Genomic DNA, 20,983 nt, shown 5'->3' on the forward strand with positions numbered 1-20,983 from the left:
CACTATCGGGCCTGGGGCTGTAGAGCACGAGGCGTTTTTGACTAAACAAAACTTTCTGTACTCCAGTCTCCTGCCTAGTCATTTCTCCACAACACAAATATTACACCCACCAGGAAGAATGGATGAGGAGGTGTGATGGTGTGGGGTTGTTTTGTTGGTGACACTGTCAGTGATTTATTTAGAATTCAAGGCACACTTGAATTCTAATTGAATGCTTATTTGGCTGTTCTTGCCATAATATGGACTTGGTCTTTTAACAAATAGGGCTATCAGAGTAGGTGATCATCCGTTCACCTACTCTGCGTCTCACAAAGACACCAAATTTGGACTCATCAGACCAAAGGACAGATTTCCACCACAACATTCTGCAGCGATATGCCATCCCATCTGTTTTGCGCTTAGTGGGACTATCATTTGTTTTTCAACAGGACAATGACCAATCACACCTCCAGGCTGCATAAGGGCTATTTGACCAAGAAGGAGAGTGATGGAGTGCTGCATCCGATGACCTGACCTTCACAATCACCCGACCTCAACCCAATTGAGATTGTTTGGGATGAGTTGGACCGCAGAGTGAAGGAAAAGCAGCCAACAAGTGCTCAGCATATGTGGGAACTCTTTCAAGACTGTCTCTCAACCAGGTGAAGCTGGTTGAGAGAATGCCAAGAGTGTCCTAAGCTGTCATCAAGGCAAATGGTGGCTACTTTGAATAATGTAAAGTATTTTGATTTGATTAACACTTTTTAGGTTACTACATGATTCTTTTTGTGTTATTTCATATTTTTGATGTATCTTCACTATCATTCTACAATTTAGAAAATAGTACAAATAAAGAAACATCATTGAGTAAGAAGGTGTGTCCAAACTTTTGACTTGTACTGTATATGTAGGTGGCATATGGAAAGGAGAAAGAAGGGCACAAAAACACAGCAAACAGACGGCAAACAGACAACCCATGCCATGCGTTGGGTTTAGCAGCCCTGTATTAATTCAATCAGCTCACCATAAACAATTAAGGACTAAACCTAGGCACACACACAAGCACACACATCTCGATGCCACATGTTGTACGTGACAAATAAGACAGGTTGATTACTATGGTAACACCCTCACGTGCCATCCTGATGATAGCGACAAGGCTAGCCCATCCCCAGTGGGTCGTTCCATCTCAAAAAGTAAAAGAAACAATCTCAGATTGTTGTGAAATCGTTTCTGTAGTTACAAACAGATAAGATAAGCATTCCTGCAACATTATTTTGTTGAAATATAATTTGACCTCTGAGAAATTAAGCTAATTGATTCCACGCAAATTGGCCATTTTAATTCATAGGATTCATATAATATTCAATAAATATAGTACCGGACATCCAATTTGGAACTAACTTTTTTCTACCAATGAGTAAGGTATGTGCAAACAAACAAAAATTGTCAAAAGACACCCACGCCAATTCCACCTCAACAACCAGTATCGAGTATCAGTTCTCTGTCTGACAAGTAGTATGGAGTATTGTTTCTTCATACTATGTAATGTATTCCCAGCAATTTTGAGGATAGTTATTTTTCCCTGTTCAGAGAAATTAGGCATTGAAGTTGTGAGGTTTATGTCCCGTCATACATTCTGATATAACCAGGTTCTGACCACTAGATGGTGCTTTTAATTCTATTAGGTTTGTTTCCTTACACTGTTAGCTGTTTATGGGCAAGTTATGACAACAGTCCATGCTTTGTTTTTTTTAACTGGCCACTGTTTCAAATGCAAACTTTTTAGTATTGTGGCACAAATCCAATGCAAGCCAATGATACCTATTTGAGCAATTCGAGCTTCATGTCCAACTCATCCTAAAGTATCTAAAAATGTATTGTGTAACTCAATGAAGTTAATTATGATTTGGTCATGAAGTGCAAACATGCTAATATAGGTACCATTTGTACCATAAGTTTTAAAAAAGTTAGCATTTGAAACAGGGGCCAGGTAAACAAACCCAAAGCATGAATTCAAATCAAATCAAACTTTATTTGTCACATGCGCCAAATACAACAAGTGTAGACCTTACAGTGAAATGCTTACTTTACAAGCCCTTAACCAACGGTGCAGTTCAAGAAGAGTTAAGAAAATATTTACCAAATAAACTAAAGTAAAAAATAATACCGTACCGAGTCAATGTGCGGAAGTACAGGTTAGTTGAGGTAATTTGTACATGTAGGTACAGTAGGGTGAAGTGACTATGCATAGATAATATATAGAGATGATGTGATGTGGACACCAACGAACTTGAAACTCTCGACCCGCTCCACTACAGCCCCATCGATGTTAATGGGGGCCTGTTCGGACCACCTTTTCCTGTAGTCCACGATCAGCTCATTTGTCTTGCTCACATTGAGGGAGAGGATGTTGTCCTGGCACCACATTGCCAGTTCTCTGACCTCCTCCCTACAGGCTGACTCATCGTTATCGGTGATCAGGTCCTACCATTGTTGTGTCGTCTGCAAACTTAATTATGGTATTGGAATCGTGTTTGGCTACGCAGTCATGGGTGAACAGGGAGTACAGGAGGGGACTAAGTACACACCCCTGAGGGTCCCCAGTATTGAGGATCAGCGTGGCAGACGTGTTGTTGCCTACCCTTACCACCTGGGGGCGGCCTGTCAGGAAGTCCTGGATCCAGTTGTAGAGGGAAGTGTTTAGTCCCAGGGTACTTAGCTTAGTGATGAGCTTCGTGGGCACTATGGTGTTGAACGCTGAGCTGTAGTCAATGAACAGCATTCTCACATAGGTGTTCCTTTTGTCCTGGTGGGAAACGGCAGTGTGGAGTGTGATTGAGATTGCGTAATCTGTGGATATGTTGGGGCAGTATGCGAATTGGAGTGGATCTTGGATATCCGGGAGGATGCTGTTGATGTGAGCCATGACCAGCCTTTCAAAGCACTTCATGGCTACCGACGTGAGTGCTACAGGGCAGTAATTATTTAAGCAGGTTACCTTTGCTTCATTGGGCACAGGGACTATGGTGGTCTGCTTGAAACATATTACAGACTCGGTCAGGGAAAGGTTGAAAATGTCAATGAAGACACTTACCAGTTGGTCCACGCATGCTTTGAGAACACGTCCTGGTAATCTGTCTGGCCCCGTGGCTTTGTGAATGTTGACGTGTTTAAAGGTCTTGCTCACAGCTGATGCTCTCGTGCATGCTTCAGTGTTGCTTGCCCCAAACGAGCATAAAAGGCATTTATGTCATCTGGTAGGCTCGCTTAACTGGGCAGCTTGTGTCTGGGTTTCCCTTTGAAGTCTGTAATAGTTTTCAAGCCCTTCCACATCCGATGAGAGTCAGAGCCGGTGTAGTAGCATTCAATCTTAATCCTGTATTGACACTTTTCTTGTTTGATGGTTCATCTGAGGGCAAAGCGGGATTTCTTATAGGCGTCCGGATTAGTGTCCCGCTCCTTGAAAGCGGCAGCTGTAGCCTTTAGCTCAATGCTCGATGTTGCCTGTAATCCTTGGCTTCTGGTTGGGATATGTCACTGTGGGGACGCACTTATTGATGAAGCCGATGACTGAGGTGGTATACTCCGTGTCGGCGTTCATCCACGACTCTGTGAAACATAAGAGATTACAGTTTTTAATGTCCCGTTGTTAGGATAATCATAGGTCATCAATTTTATTTTCCAATTCTTGCATGTTAGCCATTAGAACGAATGGCAGTGGGAGTTTATCGATTCTAAGCCGGCTGCCCACCCTGCTCCCCCTTTACCTCCATACTTTCTTCACGCAAATTACGTTTGGGCCTGTTCCCTGGAAAGCAGTATATCCTCGTCGGACTCGTTATAGGCAAAAGCTTCTTCCAGTTCGAGGTGAGCAATGGCTGTTCTGATGTCCAGAAGTTATTTTTGGTCATAAGAGACGGTAGCAGCAACAGTATGTAAAAAAAATAAGTAAAAAATAAGTTACAAACAACGCAAAAAAACTCACAGAATTGCACAGTTGGATAGGAGCATGTAAAACATCAGCCAACCTCTTCGGCACCATCTTAATCGTACGCCATCGTCAATCGGATTGATGTCCATAGACTGCTTACAGTGTAAGGAAACCAATATGTCATTTTGTAATTCGGGGTATCTATCCCTTTGATATTGAGGGGGGGGGGGGGATCACACTTGTTTCCACCTAATAACAGGAACAGAACCATCTAGTGGTCAGAACCTGGTAATTTCAGGATGTATAATGGGACTCTAGAGAGTTTTTCCTAGCCACCTTGCTTCTACATCAGCATTGCTTGCTCTCTGGGGTTTTAGGTTCGGTTTCTGTATAAGCACTTTATGACAATTGCTGATGTAAAAAGGGCTTTATAAATAAATGTGATTGTTTGATTGACATAAACCTATTAACTTCAATGACAAAAAGTAATCTGAGCAGTGGGAACAGTAAGAAAAAAGCTGCATATTACTTGTCAGACACAGAGAACTGATTCTGTATACTGGTTGTTGGGTACGATTAGCATGGGGTGTCCGTGGCTTTTAACATTTTTGTTTCCTCATGTCTTACTCATTGGTAGAAAAAAGTTTGGTCCAAACCGGAAGTTGGGTATTGAATATTATATGAATCCTATAAAATAATATGGCCAATTTAGGTGCACTTAGCTTAATTTCTCAGAGATATAATTACAGTGGGGCAAAAAAGTATTTAGTCAGCCACCAATTGTGCAAGTTCTCCCACTTAAAAAGATGAGAGAGGCCTGTAATTTTCATCATAGGTGCACTTCAACTATGACAGACAAAATTTGAAAAAAAATCCAGAAAATCACATTGTAGGATTTTTATTGAATTTACTTGCAAATTATGGTGGAAAATAAATATTTGGTCAATAAAAAAAGTGTATCTCAATACTTTGTTATATACCCTTTGTTGGCAATGACAGAGGTCAAACGTTTTCTGTAAGTCTTCACAAGGTTTTCACACACTGTTGCTGGTATTTAGGCCCCTTCCTCCATGCAGATCTCCTCTAGAGCAGTGATGTTTTGGGGCTGTTGCTGGGCAACACGGACTTTCAACTCCCTCCAAAGATTTTATATTTTATATGTGTCTTTCTGTTATTTAGATCTTCTATCATTGCATTCATCCAAGCTCTCTGTCATGGTTGAAAATAATGTTATTTATACCAAAATATTTACTGTTGGACTCCAACACCATGGTGTTCAGCCTCTTCATGCAGCAGATATTATGGGCCTGTCCAAAGCAAACAACCTAGGCTATCTGTTCAAAAATAACATTGAAATAATCATCATCTTAAAAGTTTCCTAGTCCCAAAGACAAACACTTTGATGGTCAAAGTAATTCTACGTCTCAGAGAGGTCAGTGACTCTTTGACTCTCCTCCCCCTCTCCTCGTACCACTCCCTCCCCCTCATGCAAACAGTTTGGTGTAGTTTCCAGAAGGAATATGCCCTGTGTGTTTAGAAGTTGTTTTCTTTAGAGATGTGTTCTGTTTGTTGCTGTTTGCAGCGCTCTGTGTGATAATGAGTGAGGAAGAAAGGGGGGCCCTGCAGTGTGTTATGAGTAAGGAGGAGGAGGAGGAGGGAGGCTCTGTAGTGTGTTATGAATGACGAATAGGAAGAATAGGAGGAGTGAGGCCCTCTAATAATCAACCCTGTTTGTTTTTCCTACAGGGACGGAATCTGTCCCTGGCATTTCAGGCTGCAGAAAGCATCGGCATCAAACCCTCCCTGGTGAGTTGAACTGAACAACCAGAGACCAGACAATACACCAAAGTAGCATAGACGCTTTGATCTGGTTTATTACTAAACAAATTACCTGATTTGATTAACTACAGACTACAGACTACCACTTTGAAGATGCAAAATATATATTTTTGGGTGAAACAAGCAAGAAATAAGACAAAAAAACAGAGAACTTGAGCGTGCATAACTATTCACCCCACCAAGTCAATGCATTGTAGAGCCACATATTGCAGCAATTACAGCTGCAAGTATTTTGGGGTATGTCTCTATAAGCTTGGCACATCTAGCCACAGGGATTTTTGCCCATTCTTCAAGGCAAAACTGCTCCAGCTCCTTCAAGTTTAATGGGTTCCACTGGTGTACAGCAATCATACCACAGATTCTCAATTGGATTGAGGTCTGGGCTTTGACTAGGCCATTCCAAGACATTTAAATGTTTCCCATTAAACCACTCGAGTGTTGCTTTAGCAGCCTGCTTAGGGTCATTGTCCTGCTGGAAGGTGAACCTCCGTCCCAGTCTCAAATCTCTGGAAGACTGAAACCGGTTTCCCTCAAGAATTTCCCTGTATTTAGCGCCATCCATCATTCCTTCAATTTTGACCAGTTTCCCAGTCCCTGCCGATGAAAAACATCCACACAACATGATGCTGCCACCACCACGCTTCACTGTGGGGATGGTGTTCTCGGGGTGATGAGATGTGTTGGGTTTGCGCCAGACATAGTGTTTTCCTTGATGGACAAAAAGCTCAATTTTAGTCTCATCTGACTAGAGTACCTTCTTCCATATGTTTGGGGAGTCTCCTACGTTGCTTTTGGCGAACACCAAATGTGTTTGCTTATTTTTTTTCTTTAAGCAATGGCTTTTTTCCTGGCAACTCTTCCGTAAAGCCCAGCTCTGTGGAGTGTACGGCTTAAAGTGGTCCTATGGAAAGATACTCCAATCTCCACTGTGGAGCTTTGCAGCTCCTTCAGGGTTATCTTTGGTCTCTTTGTTGCCTCTCTGATTAATGCCCTCCTTGCCTGGTCCACAAACCAGCCCTGACTTGGCAGGTTTGTTGTGGTACCATATTCAATCCATTTTTTAATAATAGTTTTAATGGTGCTCCTTGGGATGTTCAAAGTTTCTGAAAGTTTTATTAAAATCCAACCCTGATCTGTAATTCTCCACAACTTTGTCCTTGACCTGTTTGGAGAGCTCCTTGGTTTTCATGGTGCCGCTTGCTTGGTGGTGCCCCTTGCTTAGTGGTGTTGCAGACTCTTGGGCCTTTCAAAACAAGTGTATATATACTGAGATCATGTGACAGATCATGTGACACTTAGATTGCACAGGTGGACTTTATTTAACTAATTATGGGGCGTCATAGCAAAGTGGATGAATACATATTCACACACCACTTCCCTTTTTCTTTTTCCACTTCACTTCACTTTTTATTTCACTTCACCAATTTGGACTATTTTGTTTATGTCCATTACATAAAATCCAAATAAAAATCCATTCAAATTACAGGTTGTAATGCAACAAAATAGGAAAAAATGCCAAGGGGGATGAATTCTTTTGCAAGGCACTGTATATATATTGCTCGTTCTGATATTTATTTCTACACTGCTCAAAAAAATAAAGGGAACACTTAAACAACACAATGTAATGCCAAGTCAATCACACTTCTGTGAAATCAAACTGTCCACTTAGGAAGCAACACTGATTGACAATAAATTTCACATGCTGTTGTGTAAATGGAATAGACAACAGGTGGAAATTATAGGCAATTAGCAAGACACCCCCAATAAAGGAGTGGTTCTGCAGGTGGGGACCACAGACCACTTCTCAGTTCCTATGCTTCCTGGCTGATGTTTATGTCACTTTTGAATGCTGGCGGTGCTTTCACTCTAGTGGTAGCATGAGACGGAGTCTACAACCCACACAAGTGGCTCAGGTAGTGCAGCTCATCCAGGATGGAACATCAATGCGAGCTGTGGCAAGAAGGTTTGCTGTGTCTGTCAGCGTAGTGTCTAGAGCATGGAGGCGCTACCAGGAGACAGGCCAGTACATCAGGAGACGTGGAGGAGGCCGTAGGAGGGCAACAACCCAGCAGGACCGCTACCTCCGCTTTTGTGCAAGGAGGAGCAGGAGGAGCACTGCCAGAGCCCTGCAAAATGACCTCCAGCAGGCCACAAATGTGCATGTGTCTGCTCAAACGGTCAGAAACAGACTCCATGAGGGTGGTATGAGGGCCCGACGTCCACAGGTGGGGGTTGTGCTTACAGCCCAACACCGTGCAGGACGTTTTTCATTTGCCAGAGAACACCAAGATTGGCAAATTCGCCACTGGCGCCCTGTGCTCTTCACAGATGAAAGCAGGTTCACACTGAGCACATGTGACAGACGTGACAGTCTGGAGACGCCATGGAGAACGTTCTGCTGCCTGCAACATCCTCCAGCATGACCGGTTTGGCGGTGGGTCAGTCATGGTGTGGGGTGGCATTTCTTTGGGGGGCCGCACAGCCCTCCATGTGCTCGCCAGAGGTAGCCTGACTGCCATTAGGTACCGAGATGAGATCCTCAGACCCCCTGTGAGACCATATGCTGGTGTGGTTGGCCCTGGGTTCCTCCTAATGCAAGACAATGCTAGACCTCATGTGGCTGGAGTGTGTCAGCAGTTCCTGCAAGAGGAAGGCATTGATGCTATGGACTGGCCCGCCCGTTCCCCAGACCTGAATCCAATTGAGCACATCTGGGACATCATGTCTCGCTCCATCCACCAACGCCACGTTTCAATTGAATTGAAAAAAATGCACAATACCCCAGAGCAAAAACGGTTTAGATGTCTTTCAGAAACATTTACGTATTACCACTATTACCACATAAAACTTTTTTTTAAAGAATAGAAAACAAAGTGCATTATTTTGGTCCGCTAGAAAGTGAATGGTTCCATTTCAATCTTCAGGCCACTGTTAACATTAAAACAGTATATTCAGTTAAAAGCTAGCCTTCGATGAGTTAATGTTCTCTACCTCACTAGTCAGGCAAACACTACATGATATAAAACAAGAACCTTCAAGTTTCACCTACTGTCCCATATAATCTCCTGACTGTCCAGGAGTTGGCGGATGCTTTAGTCCAGGTCTGGGAGGACATCCCTCAGGAGACCATCCGCCACCTCATCAGGAGCATGCCCAGGCGTTGTAGGGAGGTCATACAGGCACGTGGAGGCCACACACACTACTGAGCCTCATTTTGACTTGTTTTAAGGACATTACATCAAAGTTGGATCAGCCTGTAGTGTAGTTTTCCACTTTAATTTTGAGTGTGACTCCAAATCCAGACCTCCATGGGTTGATAAATTTGATTTCCATTGATAATTTTTGTGTGATTTTGTTGACAGCACATTCAACTATGTAAAGAAAAAAGTATTTAATAAGAATATTTCATTCATTCAGATCTAGGATGTGTTATTTTAGTGTTCCCTTTATTTATTTGAGCAGTGTATTATTTGAATATTTTTTTATGTGTGTATTGTTATCGTATTGCTAGGTATAACTGCATTTCGCTGCACCTGCGATAACTTTGATTTGATTCTAATAGTATGATTAATGAATAACTAAATGAATGCAAATCCTTCTGAGTCAACACACACATGACTAATAGTTATTTTAAAATAAATAAATTCCCTGTACACCTAGTGGAGGGGATATCTGTGTGGATGTATCAGGCTTAGGCATTGGTACACTATGTGTTCTTTATGACAGTGTATGTTAGGTCTAGTGTATGTTAACTTAACTTGACAATGGTGTTTTCCATGTCCTACATTATATGTGATGTTTTGTCCTCCTCTGCGAAGAGCAAGCCAAGGCTCACTATGGTATCTGGGTGTTTGGGAGAGTCAGGCTTGTTACAGTCAGGATGCAAGTTGGGTCTAGCTAGCTAATAACACATCTTTTTTAAACATTTTAAAAATGTATTTACTTACTTGAATAGGTTCTCCCACTGTCTCCGATTTTTGGATCCTTACACAAACAAAATAATGGGAAATCTTTTAGGTGGTAGCAAAGCGTAGCCAGCAGCCATGTGGACAAATGTGGACAAGGGAAAAAGTGTGTTTGTCACCAGAGGAGTTTAGAATGTGTTGTGACATTTGACTTTACCAGTGTAATTTCAATAAATATAAATCACAGACTGTCGGTATCAAGTGTACTGCCGGTACACTTTATAACTTGAAAACTGTCTCTTTAAACTAGAATAGACAACAACAACCCAGACGGAAAACAGTGACGCACATAACACACAACACCCCTTCTACGGGCGTGTGGGGGAGGGTTTTTGAAATGTAACTGTAACCGATGTGAAATGGCTAGCTAGTTAGTGTGGTGCACGCTAATAGTGTTTCAATCGGTGACGTCACTGGCTCTGAGACCTTGAAGTAGTTGTTCCCCTTGCTCTGCAAGGGCTGCAGCCTTTGTGGAATGATGGGTAACAATGCTTTGTGGGAGGCAGTTGTTGACGTGTGCAGAGGGTCCCTGGTTCAAGCCCAGGTAGGGGCGAGGAGAGGGACGGAAGCTATACCGTTACGTAACATCCAATCAAAATCTTGTCGCTGGGAGTCAACAGACCATTCAAACTTTTTGGGGGAAAAAATCATCTCCAGACCTCCAAGGAATTCATTGCAACATTGTGATTTTGGAGGTATAGCAACGTGAGACTACCGAAGTCCAAACCAACTGGATGTCTGTGTCAAGACGTTTGCCAACCAACTAAGTCTTAGGCCTCGATTCAATCAGATCGAGCGTTAATGGTGTTTGAGGTGTAACTGCGGTATGAAATGACAAATCGGCGAGTGCTGCTCTTGTTTGTCACTAATCCCTCCCTTCTTTATCCATACCACATTAGAAGTTGGGGTGGCAGGTAGCCTAGCGGTTAGCGCGTTGGGTCAGTAACCGAAAGGTTGCTAGATCAAATCCCTGAGCTGACAAGGTATAAATCTGTTACTCTGCCCCAGAACAAGGCAGTTAACTCACTGATCCTAGGCTGTCATTGTAAATAATAATTTGCTCTTAACTGACTTGCCTTGTTAAATACATTTTAAAAAATAAGTTCAATAATAACAGGCGACTGCATGTTTTCATGCTCATTTGGATGGGGGGATTCAAATTGCCAACGATACAATGCAATTGTATCGAGAAATACTCACTAACAGGGATGTAAACAAATTTGTGCACAAAATTTGAGAGAAATTCGATTTTTGTGCGTATAGAACATTTCTGGGATCTTTTATTTCAGCTCATGAAACATGAGACCAACGCTTTACATGTTGCATTTATATTTTTGTTCAGTTACATTGTTTATGGGTTTCCCAGATCTATGCCATTGTCATGAAACCCAAACGAACGCTTTCAGCCCAGACGACAGACTGATTACGTCTGACAGTTGACCGTATGGTGGTGGTGACGCCCGAGTAAACACAACTAAAGCTAAGGCTGCTATATAAAGCTGACCCAAACCTGGCTAGGGCTGCTTTGAAGGCAGTGTCACAGTAAAGAACAGGTAGTCTGACCCTGTATAAGCCAGCTTGTTTCTCTAAGGGCTAAGCCTTCGATGTCTGTCTCTCATTATTATTACCTCTGATTTGTGTCAATCTTGTATATTATATAATATATGTAGAATATGCCCATGTTTATATATATAGCATTAATGTATGACATGTATTATGCTCCTACATCATACTGTTGAGTGAACTCTATTTCTTCTCTGTCTGTGTGTCTGTCCTTGCAGGACATTGATGAGTTGATGCACACGGACAGACCGGACTGGCAGAGTGTAATGCAGTACGTTTCTCAGATCTACAAGTACTTTGAGACTTGACCAGAGAAGAGGAGAAGGAGGATTAGGAGGAGGAGGAAGAAGAAGAGGAAGAATGGAGGCACAGCAGCACTTTTTGTCCGGTCCAAGTCTCCATTCTCTCAACATGGAACCCTAGAACACTGTCTCAACCCCCTCAACACTTGCATCCATCTCAACACTAAATGCACGAAGAACCCTCCTGTTCATTTGAAGTTTGATCTTGCTTACTGTTACTGTTTTGTACATAATGGTACAACTGACGCTGAGTGTCAGAATGCTGAATTCTCTGACTGCAAATAAGAAGACACGCTGCAATTATATTGGATTGTTTATGTTGAAGTCAAATTATTATTTTGAAATTATACTTTAAAGGAAGAGTTTGATTTTACATGAGAAGCTTATATCAAATCAAATTGCCTGGTTTCTGATTATCCAAAAGAAACCATTGCCTTTGTTTTTGTTTTGAGACCGACCCATGTTGCCAGCTATGATGTCATACTAAAATGAATTGACAACACTACATGTAGCTCTGAATAATTAGATTTTACATTCACTTTTATGTTATTATTAATACAGAATGTATTCGCTGTTTGTATGCTGTGGGACTGACTGACTGACTCAATCAAACCATTGTACGATGTGTCCTTTAGCAAGTGTTGTTTCTAGTTCTTGCACAGCAATATGGTTTTGTCTCCAGCAAGCATCTTTCAGCTGGAGCTATCATACTGGGGATGGTCGAATGAACAAGAACTGCAAAATGTATTCAAACTATGACATTTATGAAAATGTCATCCAAATGTACCATGAAGGACACTTTATACTATCTGGAATCAATCAAACAACCTTGAATTTGCAGCTTCAGTTATGGTTTGTCTCTTATAAAGAAGGAAGTGCTGTATCGTGTTTATTTATTTACATATGTGCTGGGAAATGTGAGAATGATGCAGGAAATGTATGTGAGCATTTTTTTTTTACTGAGATTTCAGAGATTTACTCAGAGGTGGATATTGTTAAATAAAGTATTTTGTCAATCAGCACTGGTCATTCTCACACTTTGTAGTGTGCGTGCGCGCGTGCACCTGCATGTGTGTTAGCTGAGATTGGTTGTCATCTGAGTGAGTTACTGTAGGTACTGTAGGTATATATTAATTTCCCCTCTCCTTTTGTTACAGGCTATAGAGGGAAGTGGGAAAGTTTCATGATTGGATGAAAGCTTTTGATATAATCCGGAATACAAGTAGGCAAAGTAAATTAGAGTACCAAATAAATAGCACCACATGAGAGGTTATGTTACAGATTTCAACATTGCACAACATTAGTGTTGTCAGTATCTATCGCCCTGACTGTTACCACTTTTAATTGGGTTTACAAAAAGCCTATTAAACCCTCTATGCCAGGGTTGTAAAAGTATTTATGTGTGGGAAAACAGAGTGGAAAATGGAGAGGTATTTTTGTTTTGCCATCAGGGCCATTCTTATATCCTAATGCGTTTCTAAAGTTACTCCATAGTGCAGACAGGCTGGTACATGCCATTCAAACAGGTGAGTGTATTCTCTATCCTGCATGCAAAACGTCACTTAAAAAGAAGTAGAGGATCCTAGACTGACATATATATATAATATCTTTGATGATTCTGACTGAGGGAGGACAGTTACAAGTGGGTGGAAATTTAAGTGGATGAATCAATCCACCACATATTTTAGACATTCGTGAAGGGATAGCCTTGAAATTAAAGACATATGTAGATGCCTTGGCTGGGATTTTGCCTGCACAGTAAAAAAACTACTACATCAACCTGAAAGCATGTTGGTTCATTGTTTACACCACATTTAATGGGTGCGTAACGGGTGCCTAATTACGCTTTTACACATGATGACTCTTGTCTCAGCTTCATTAAAGAGAAACTGTGGTTTGCAGAATTGCACGTCGTCTGTAGACATCGCTGAATTTGAGGCGTGGCTAGCCTACTCTCTGTAATATATCTTTTTTCGTTACTTCAAATACCATGTGTTGAACGGAACTAGTGAGTCTCCAAAGTGAGTCTCCAATACCGCCTCGCAACAGATACTTGGAGGAGTGTAGTATATTTTCAAAGGACCGGCAAATAATGCAAAGTTTCAAGAGGGGTAAGCAACCCAAAAAGAAATTCAGAAATTGTTTGCAGATATTAGTTGACATGTTTTTGAAGTCTATTGGCTAACATGTGGCTTGGTTAGACTAGTTGTAATAGATTACCATATCATTTTGTTAGACGCATGATAACGAAGCTGCACATAATTCACATTTCAAACAATTGTAATTACAGGGTTTGCTTTGGAGAACAGTAAAGTATCCTAGATGGTCTTTTCTCTTTTCACAGATGGCTGTTTTCGCAAACCATACTTTTGGAATTTTCTTGGAATACAGCAAAAACACTATCTCTTTTGGACCCACTAGAACACTTTTATTTCTGACAGACCTAATGTTCTGAAATATTTGCTGAGATGATTCAGTACTACATTGTATTTGAGATATTTATAGCTATTTTATCCATCTCTGGCAATGTATTGGTTTGCTGGGCTGTCGCCATCAACACCACTCTGAAAACCACTACGAACTACTTTTTGGTGTCTTTGGCTGTGGCAGATATTTTGGTGGGTTGCCTTGCCATCCCCTTTGCCATAACCATAAGCATCGGTATATTTTTGGACTTCTATGGATGTCTTTTCCTTGCCTGTTTTGTTTTGGTACTGACTCAAAGCTCAATTTTTAGCCTCCTTGCAGTTGCAATTGATAGATATTTGGCCGTCAAAATACCCCTCAGGTGAGTACCCTATTATGCATTTTGATAGCTTGACAAACATTGAGCGTCTGTGTTTTGTGATTTAAGTGAATCAATAGCATGTACTTAGGAGTAATTAAGGAAAGATACAAATAATTAACCCGATACAAACGTTTTTCAAGACTGACTTCAATTAGGGCTACTTTACTGACCTTATTGTACCATGTACACGTTTAAAATGGCGTTAAGAAAAAGGACAAGAACAATACAGTAGACAACACATTCACAATACAAATTCATAACAGTTAGCCTGCAAACAACATTTAATGAGTTGTTAGGACAACCCCTGGAACGTCACAAAATGGTTGTCTAAAGTGGTCAGGCCACTGTGTCATTGTCCCCTAGAGGTTTTGTCTAATTCCCGGTTCATCCCAGGGACATTTTTAGGACATTCTTGGGACATTGTGTCATGGTCTCTTGGAGGTTTTGTCTAGTTCACTGTTTGTCCAGGGGACATCAAAAGGATGTTTTTAGGACGTTATTGGGATGTTGTGTCTTGGTCCCCTGGAGGTTTTGTCTAGTTCTCTGTACGTCCCTGAAGACTTTTTCAGGACGTTATGTCATGGTCCACTTGAGATTTTTGGCTAGTTCCCAGGCTTGTTCCAGGGACATCCCTTAAAAAGGTTTTTGGGCAGTTCCCAGGACATCATTTTTGCCTGTCATTGGGACGGCTCGTGATGGTCACAGGGGAATGTTCTCGGGACGTCATTGTAAACCACGTCAGAACGTTTTTAGGATGTTGCCAGGACATTCAGTGTACCAGTTGTCAGGACGTTGCCATATGGACCCAAAAGAACGTTGTTTAAGAAATAAATCTTCCTACCGACCTACCTGGGTATGCCCACTCTGATTTCATTACACATCACCATTTGGTACTGTTGCTGAGCCCATTATGGCTGTGATTGGTGAACCACCAATCCATTCAGTGGTCTTTGTCTGTTGGCAAGGTTAGGGACATACACACAAACAACCCGTCTTACAAACAGTGATCACATGAGCATCTTTGACATACATGATTACATTGTGCATGTTCATACATGTACAGTAATAATTCTTCACCATGTTGTTACCTGGGATTTTAACTGCATTCTTATCATCCCTCTATGCCACCACATCTGTGTCTATAACTATTGCTACACTTTGGGCTCTATTCAACCTGTATTGTTGAAGCGATAGAAATTTAAAGGTAATTTCCGATTGAGCCGACTTACCGTATCTGCTATTGTGGGAACATTGCCTATACATTTAAATCACCCTGTAATGCTGAACTTCCACAATACGGATTGAATAGAGCCCTTTGTTTCAACTTGCTCTCAGCTCTCTTAGACAGACAGTACTAGTCAGAAGTTTGGACACACCTACCCATTCAAGGGTTTTCTACATTGTGGAACAATAGTGAAGACATCAAAACTATGTAATAACACATATGGAATCATGTATTAACCAAAAAAGTGTTAAACAAATCTACAAATATTTGATATATTTTAGAAATATCACACCTGGCACAAATGATTGTCTTGTACTGTTTTTCCTGCAGAAGAGTGCCCTATACCTGCACCCAGATGGGAGTAGTTAGAAGTCCAGGTACAGGGTGTGGCTTGGGTCTTAATGGATTTTGTGAGCCTTGTTGAGGGCCCTAACCTTAAAGATCTCATCCAAGCCTGTCTGTTTGACTCCAAGTAACTTGCTTGCTGTGGTGATAATCCTTCTCAGCATGTTCTTCTGACTGACAGTGACATGACCAAACCAACAAACAATGCAAAAAGTTGAAATATTTGTAAAACAGAGTCTGTATAGTACAGTCAACATGAAAAGAGACCCGTGTCTCTGCAGACCCTTTTTATAAGGGCACAAGGTGAGACCCAGATGTAGACACGGGAGGCAGATGGTTTGAGTCTTTGATATTTATTCATAATCCAAAGGGGTAGGCAAGAGAATGGTCGTGGACAGGCAAAAGGTCAAAACCAGTTCAGAGTCCAGGAGGCACAGTGTGGCAGGCAGGCTTAAGGTCAGGGCAGGCAGAATGGTCAGGCAGGCGGGTACAGAGTCCAGAAAACAGGCAAGGGTCAAAACCGGGAGGACTAGCAAAAGAGAATAGAAAAGGCAGGCGCACAGAGAAAAACACAATGGTTGACTTGGAACATACAAGACGAACTGGCACAGACAGACAGAAAACACAGGTTTAAATACCTAGGGGATAATGGGGAAGATGGGTGACACCTGGAGGGGGTGGAGACAAGCACAAGGACAGGTGAAACAGATCAGGGTGTGACACTTTTTGTAGATCAGGCCTGCACATTTACTCCACTGAATGTTATTGTCCAAGAGGACGCCCAGATATTTGTATTCAACTACAAACTCTATGTTCTGACCTCTGATATATGTTGCAGGGGTGGGTGTTGTCCGCTTCCTGAAATCTATACATGTCTTTGGTCTTGTTGGTTTGAGGACCAAGTGTGATTCATCACACCACTTTACAAAGTCATTTAGGATTGGGCCACGGTGTTCATCATCATAATGCAACAGGCAATTCAGGGCAGTGTCATCAGCAAACTTGATGAGGTGTCTGTCAGGATGGGAAAGTACAGAAAGTGTACAGGACTGGGCACAAAACACATCCATGTGGGGAGCCTGTGTTGGTGGGTATTTTTTGTCTGACACATGGGGTGGGTACCTTTCAGTTGATTTATTTGTCCCTCAGTAACAAGGTTTCCATTCAACCTTTTTATGCAAGTAAAATACATGTTGGATAAGAAATGTCATGACAGGCCTGATGGAAACAGCAAATTTGTCAGTAAACTTTCCAAATGCCGACAATACAAAATACCCTAGACAAGGTGGGATCTTTCTGTGTCTGTAAAATGTATTATGCCAGAAATGGCGATGGAAATGCCTTTATGCACCAATATTGATATAATAGCCATCAAATCGAAGTAAACTTGGAGTCTCTTGATAGATAGATTCTGTGGTCCTCCCACTACGATTTTGGAAAGAATGCAGTTTATTAGGCTACAGATTAAATATATTATGATGAACTTCACAAGGTGGTGAAAGTGCGCGTGGTGATTGATTCTCCTTTCCAATAAATATTGAGGGTCTTATTCTGGAGACATGATGATCGATACTTGTCTGCAGTTTGACAAATACAAATAATCTTGTTTTTTCTCCCATATTAATCTCATCATGTAGGTTATCCTACCCGCACTGTATCTGTTAACTGTTGGCTAGAGCACACCTGCCACGACCAGAGTGGACACATTCACTATATAACGTTAACATTTTTTGTGACAAAACCATCAGTAGAGTTGAACGTGATGGAAACCCATTGAACTTGTATTTTTTATTTGGTGCAATGGGAATTTAACCGCAAAAGTTTTTTTATGTGCACTACTTCATTATCTTTATGCAACAAGTATATTTGAGGGAAAGACATATCTAGTGGGAAAATGTGCATATTGTTTTTATGCAGATTTTGGAATATTCACATGAAAATCTGTTGCCAATTGGATGGAAACCTAGCTACTCCAATAGAAATGGTCAATTTGAAGCAATTTAGGAGATGCCTTGCCTTGATTTATAATTATAATAATACATAAATCAAGGTAAACTTTTACTTGTAATTGGTGGTATAGAAGTGATGTCTCTGTTCAAAATAGAAAATATGTTTATGTCTGTACTGATATGGTTTTAGGCCTAATTCAGAAGTCTTGAGAAAATGTGAGAGAAGGACATTGGCGGTTAACATTTTACTTCAGGCCTACAGCCTTGGGGCCAATAAAAGTCTGGGGCACTGAATAAACAACACACCACACAGACCAACGCATTCCTGGTGGTTTATTTTGTGACTGTTAATCTTCATTGTATAGATAACCCTAGGCCTATACTTTCAGTAGGCCTATAAAAACATATGTTATAGTGTGGGGGGCACTGGGCTCTGGCTTGTTTTTTTGATAGGCAATGGGTGCCTGAAGAGACATTGGAAAAGCAGTAAGGTTGTAATGGCATATTGATGTACACCTTGAGGCACCGCCCCTGGTACACTTTAAAGGGCGCTATAGTAGATAATCAGACCTCTCTCACCCTCTCAGAGTCTGAGACAATGGCTGGGCCCACTGGATCGATATCTAGCCGGCTGGCCTCAGAGTGTCATCTTATTGATATAGAGCTGGAGGCGGCAGAGGAGCACACTGGTAGTGGCACACAGTCTGCCAGCCTGGCAGCCCAATGACAGAGGAGACAAATTGGTTCAGATAGAGAAAAAAATCTTTGCACCTTCTGTCTCACAAGACAAGAACTGGGACATCAGCTGGGTATTTATTTTGAAATTGCAGTTTATCAGCATAAAGTATGACTAAGGGCAGGAGTTTCTCCTGCTCACAGGAATCCAGAGGCCTGATTGGTCCTGCAGCCAGGAGGAAAACTAAAGGCCCTAACTAGACGTGATCACCTGTATGTGGCCACCTAAAGTAACAGTGAGGACACAGAGGAGACCAGTTTTGCAGAATCAAACCACACAGATTCATAGACTTTAAGAACTCCACTTGTTATCAAATTATGTAAGAAATACTCTAATAACGGTAAATGCAATAACACCTGTAAATGACATAACTTTTTTTATTTGTAATAACTTTAGAATTGTTTTTATAAATCCATTAAATGTAATAACTTGCCGGTACGCGTAATAACTTTTTCTGCTAAATGTACAAATTATTATTAGTAAAATTATGAGTAACAACGTTTTTATGAATAATGTAATAACTTCAATAACATTCAAAAATCTATATTTTTATGTACTACTTCCCTCAATTTGATGCACATACTGCCCCTGAACAAGGCAGTTGACCCACTGTTCCTAGGCCGTCATTGAAAATAAGAACTTGTTCTTAACTGACTTGCCTAGTTAAATAAAGGAAAAATAAAAACTTGCCTGAAACCTGAAGACTTGCATTAGCTCCACAAGCTCACACCTTGGCTTCAGCTCAACAGAGGCTATCAAAGTCTTGTGCTGCGCAGAACTAAACCAGTCAGTAACACAATCGAGCTCAATTTAACCAGGTATTTGTAATATAACGTAACTTATAATACTGTAATGAAAACAGGACTTTTGTTTTGAAATGACATATGATTGACGTTTAATGTGTTATAAAAGCTAGGGTGAATGATACTGCAACATTCATGAAGGGGTTATGGATGATTTCATAAAGATTTTATCAATGCATATGTATACCACCTTTGGTGTACTGGTATATACGCGCACATACAGACTCAACCTGTATTACACACACATGCACAGACACTCACAGGAACAGGAACAAAATAACACACACACATTCAGGCAACATTTTATTTAAACATAAAAGTCTGTTGTATAATGGAAACATGTATTTTTGTTGTTACTGTACCCACCAAAGACAGAACAGTGTCAGCCTTTCCCTTGTAGCAGGGGTCAAAGTGCAACCTGAATAGGTACACTACCGGTCAAAAGTTTTAGAACACCTACTGATTCAAGGGTTCTTCTTTATTTTTGACCATTTTCTACATTGTAGAATAATACTGAAGACATCAAAACTATGAAATAACACATATGGAATCATGAGGTAGCCAAAAAAGTGTTAAACAAATCTAAATATATGTTATATTTGAGATTCTTCAAAGTAGCCACCCTTTGCCTTCATTCCATCTTTGCACACTCTTGGCATTCTCTCAACCAGCTTCACCTGTAATGCTTTTCCAACTGTCTTGAAGGAATTCCCACATATGCTGAGCACTTGTTGGCTGCTTTTCCTTCATTCTGCGGTCCGACTCATCCCAAACCATCTCAATTTGGTTGAGGTTGTGGGATTGTGGAGGCCAGGTCATCTGATGCAGCACTCCATCACCCTCCTTCTTGGTAAAATAGCCCTTACACAGCCTGGAGGTGTGTTGGGTCATTGTCCTGTTGAGAAAGAAATTATAGTGCCACTAAGCACAAACCAGATGGGATGGCTTATCGCTGCAGAATGCTGTGGTAGCCATGCTGGTTGAGTGTGCCTTGAATTCGAAATAAACCACAGACAGTGTCACCAACGAAGCACCATCACACCTCCTCGTCTATGCTTCACTGTTGGAAATACACATGCAGAGATCATCATTTCACCCGTTCACCAACACTACTCACAAAGACACGGCGGTTGGAACCAAAAATCTCCAATTTGGACTCCAGACCAAATTTCCACCGGCCTAATGTCCATTGCTCGTGTTTTTTGGCCCAAGCAAGTCTCTTCTTCTTATTGGTGTCCTGTAGTAGTGGTTTATTAGCAGCAATTCTACCATGAAGGTCAGATTCACACAGTCACAGTTGATGTGTCTGTTACTTGAACTCTGTGAAGCATTTCCCTCAGGCTTTCGCCTGCAATATCAGTTCTGTTATACTCACAGACAATATTTTTTACAGTTTTGGAAACTTTAGAGTGTTTTCTATCCTAATCTGACAATTATATGCATATTCTAGTTTCTGAGGCTGAGAAATAGGCCGTTTCAAATGGGTACGTTTTTTAGCCAAAAATGAAAATACTGCCCCCTACACGCAAAAGGTTAAACCAAATTGAACATGTTT

The 20,983-nt window shown here is 41.2% G+C and overlaps 2 protein-coding genes across 5 annotated transcripts in view; both read left to right on the top strand.

The window, feature by feature from the left end:
• The window catches only part of LOC115135920 (cytospin-B-like), a 192,209-nt gene extending 179,608 nt beyond the window's left edge, over positions 1–12,601 (top strand). For 3 of the 4 annotated variants that reach the window (XM_029671133.1, XM_029671132.2, XM_029671134.2), the window contains 2 exons: positions 5,660–5,719; positions 11,499–12,601. In XM_029671133.1, coding sequence (XP_029526993.1) covers positions 5,660–5,719; positions 11,499–11,588 — 150 coding nt within the window. In that variant the 3' untranslated portion in view covers positions 11,589–12,601. Of the gene's footprint in view, positions 1–428; positions 763–5,659; positions 5,720–11,498 lie in introns of those variants that run through there. The other variant, XM_065023706.1, reaches the window with a different exon arrangement.
• A 988-nt stretch (positions 12,602–13,589) lies between these two features.
• LOC115135921 (adenosine receptor A2b-like) overlaps positions 13,590–20,983 on the top strand; it is a 30,133-nt gene continuing 22,739 nt past the window's right edge. The window contains exons 1-2 of the mRNA XM_029671136.2: positions 13,590–13,693; positions 13,927–14,370. Coding sequence (XP_029526996.1) covers positions 14,051–14,370 — 320 coding nt within the window. The 5' untranslated portion in view covers positions 13,590–13,693; positions 13,927–14,050. The remainder of the gene's footprint in view (positions 13,694–13,926; positions 14,371–20,983) is intronic.

Source organism: Oncorhynchus nerka, linkage group LG10, assembly GCF_034236695.1.
Source record: "Oncorhynchus nerka isolate Pitt River linkage group LG10, Oner_Uvic_2.0, whole genome shotgun sequence".
Lineage (NCBI taxonomy): Eukaryota > Metazoa > Chordata > Actinopteri > Salmoniformes > Salmonidae > Oncorhynchus > Oncorhynchus nerka.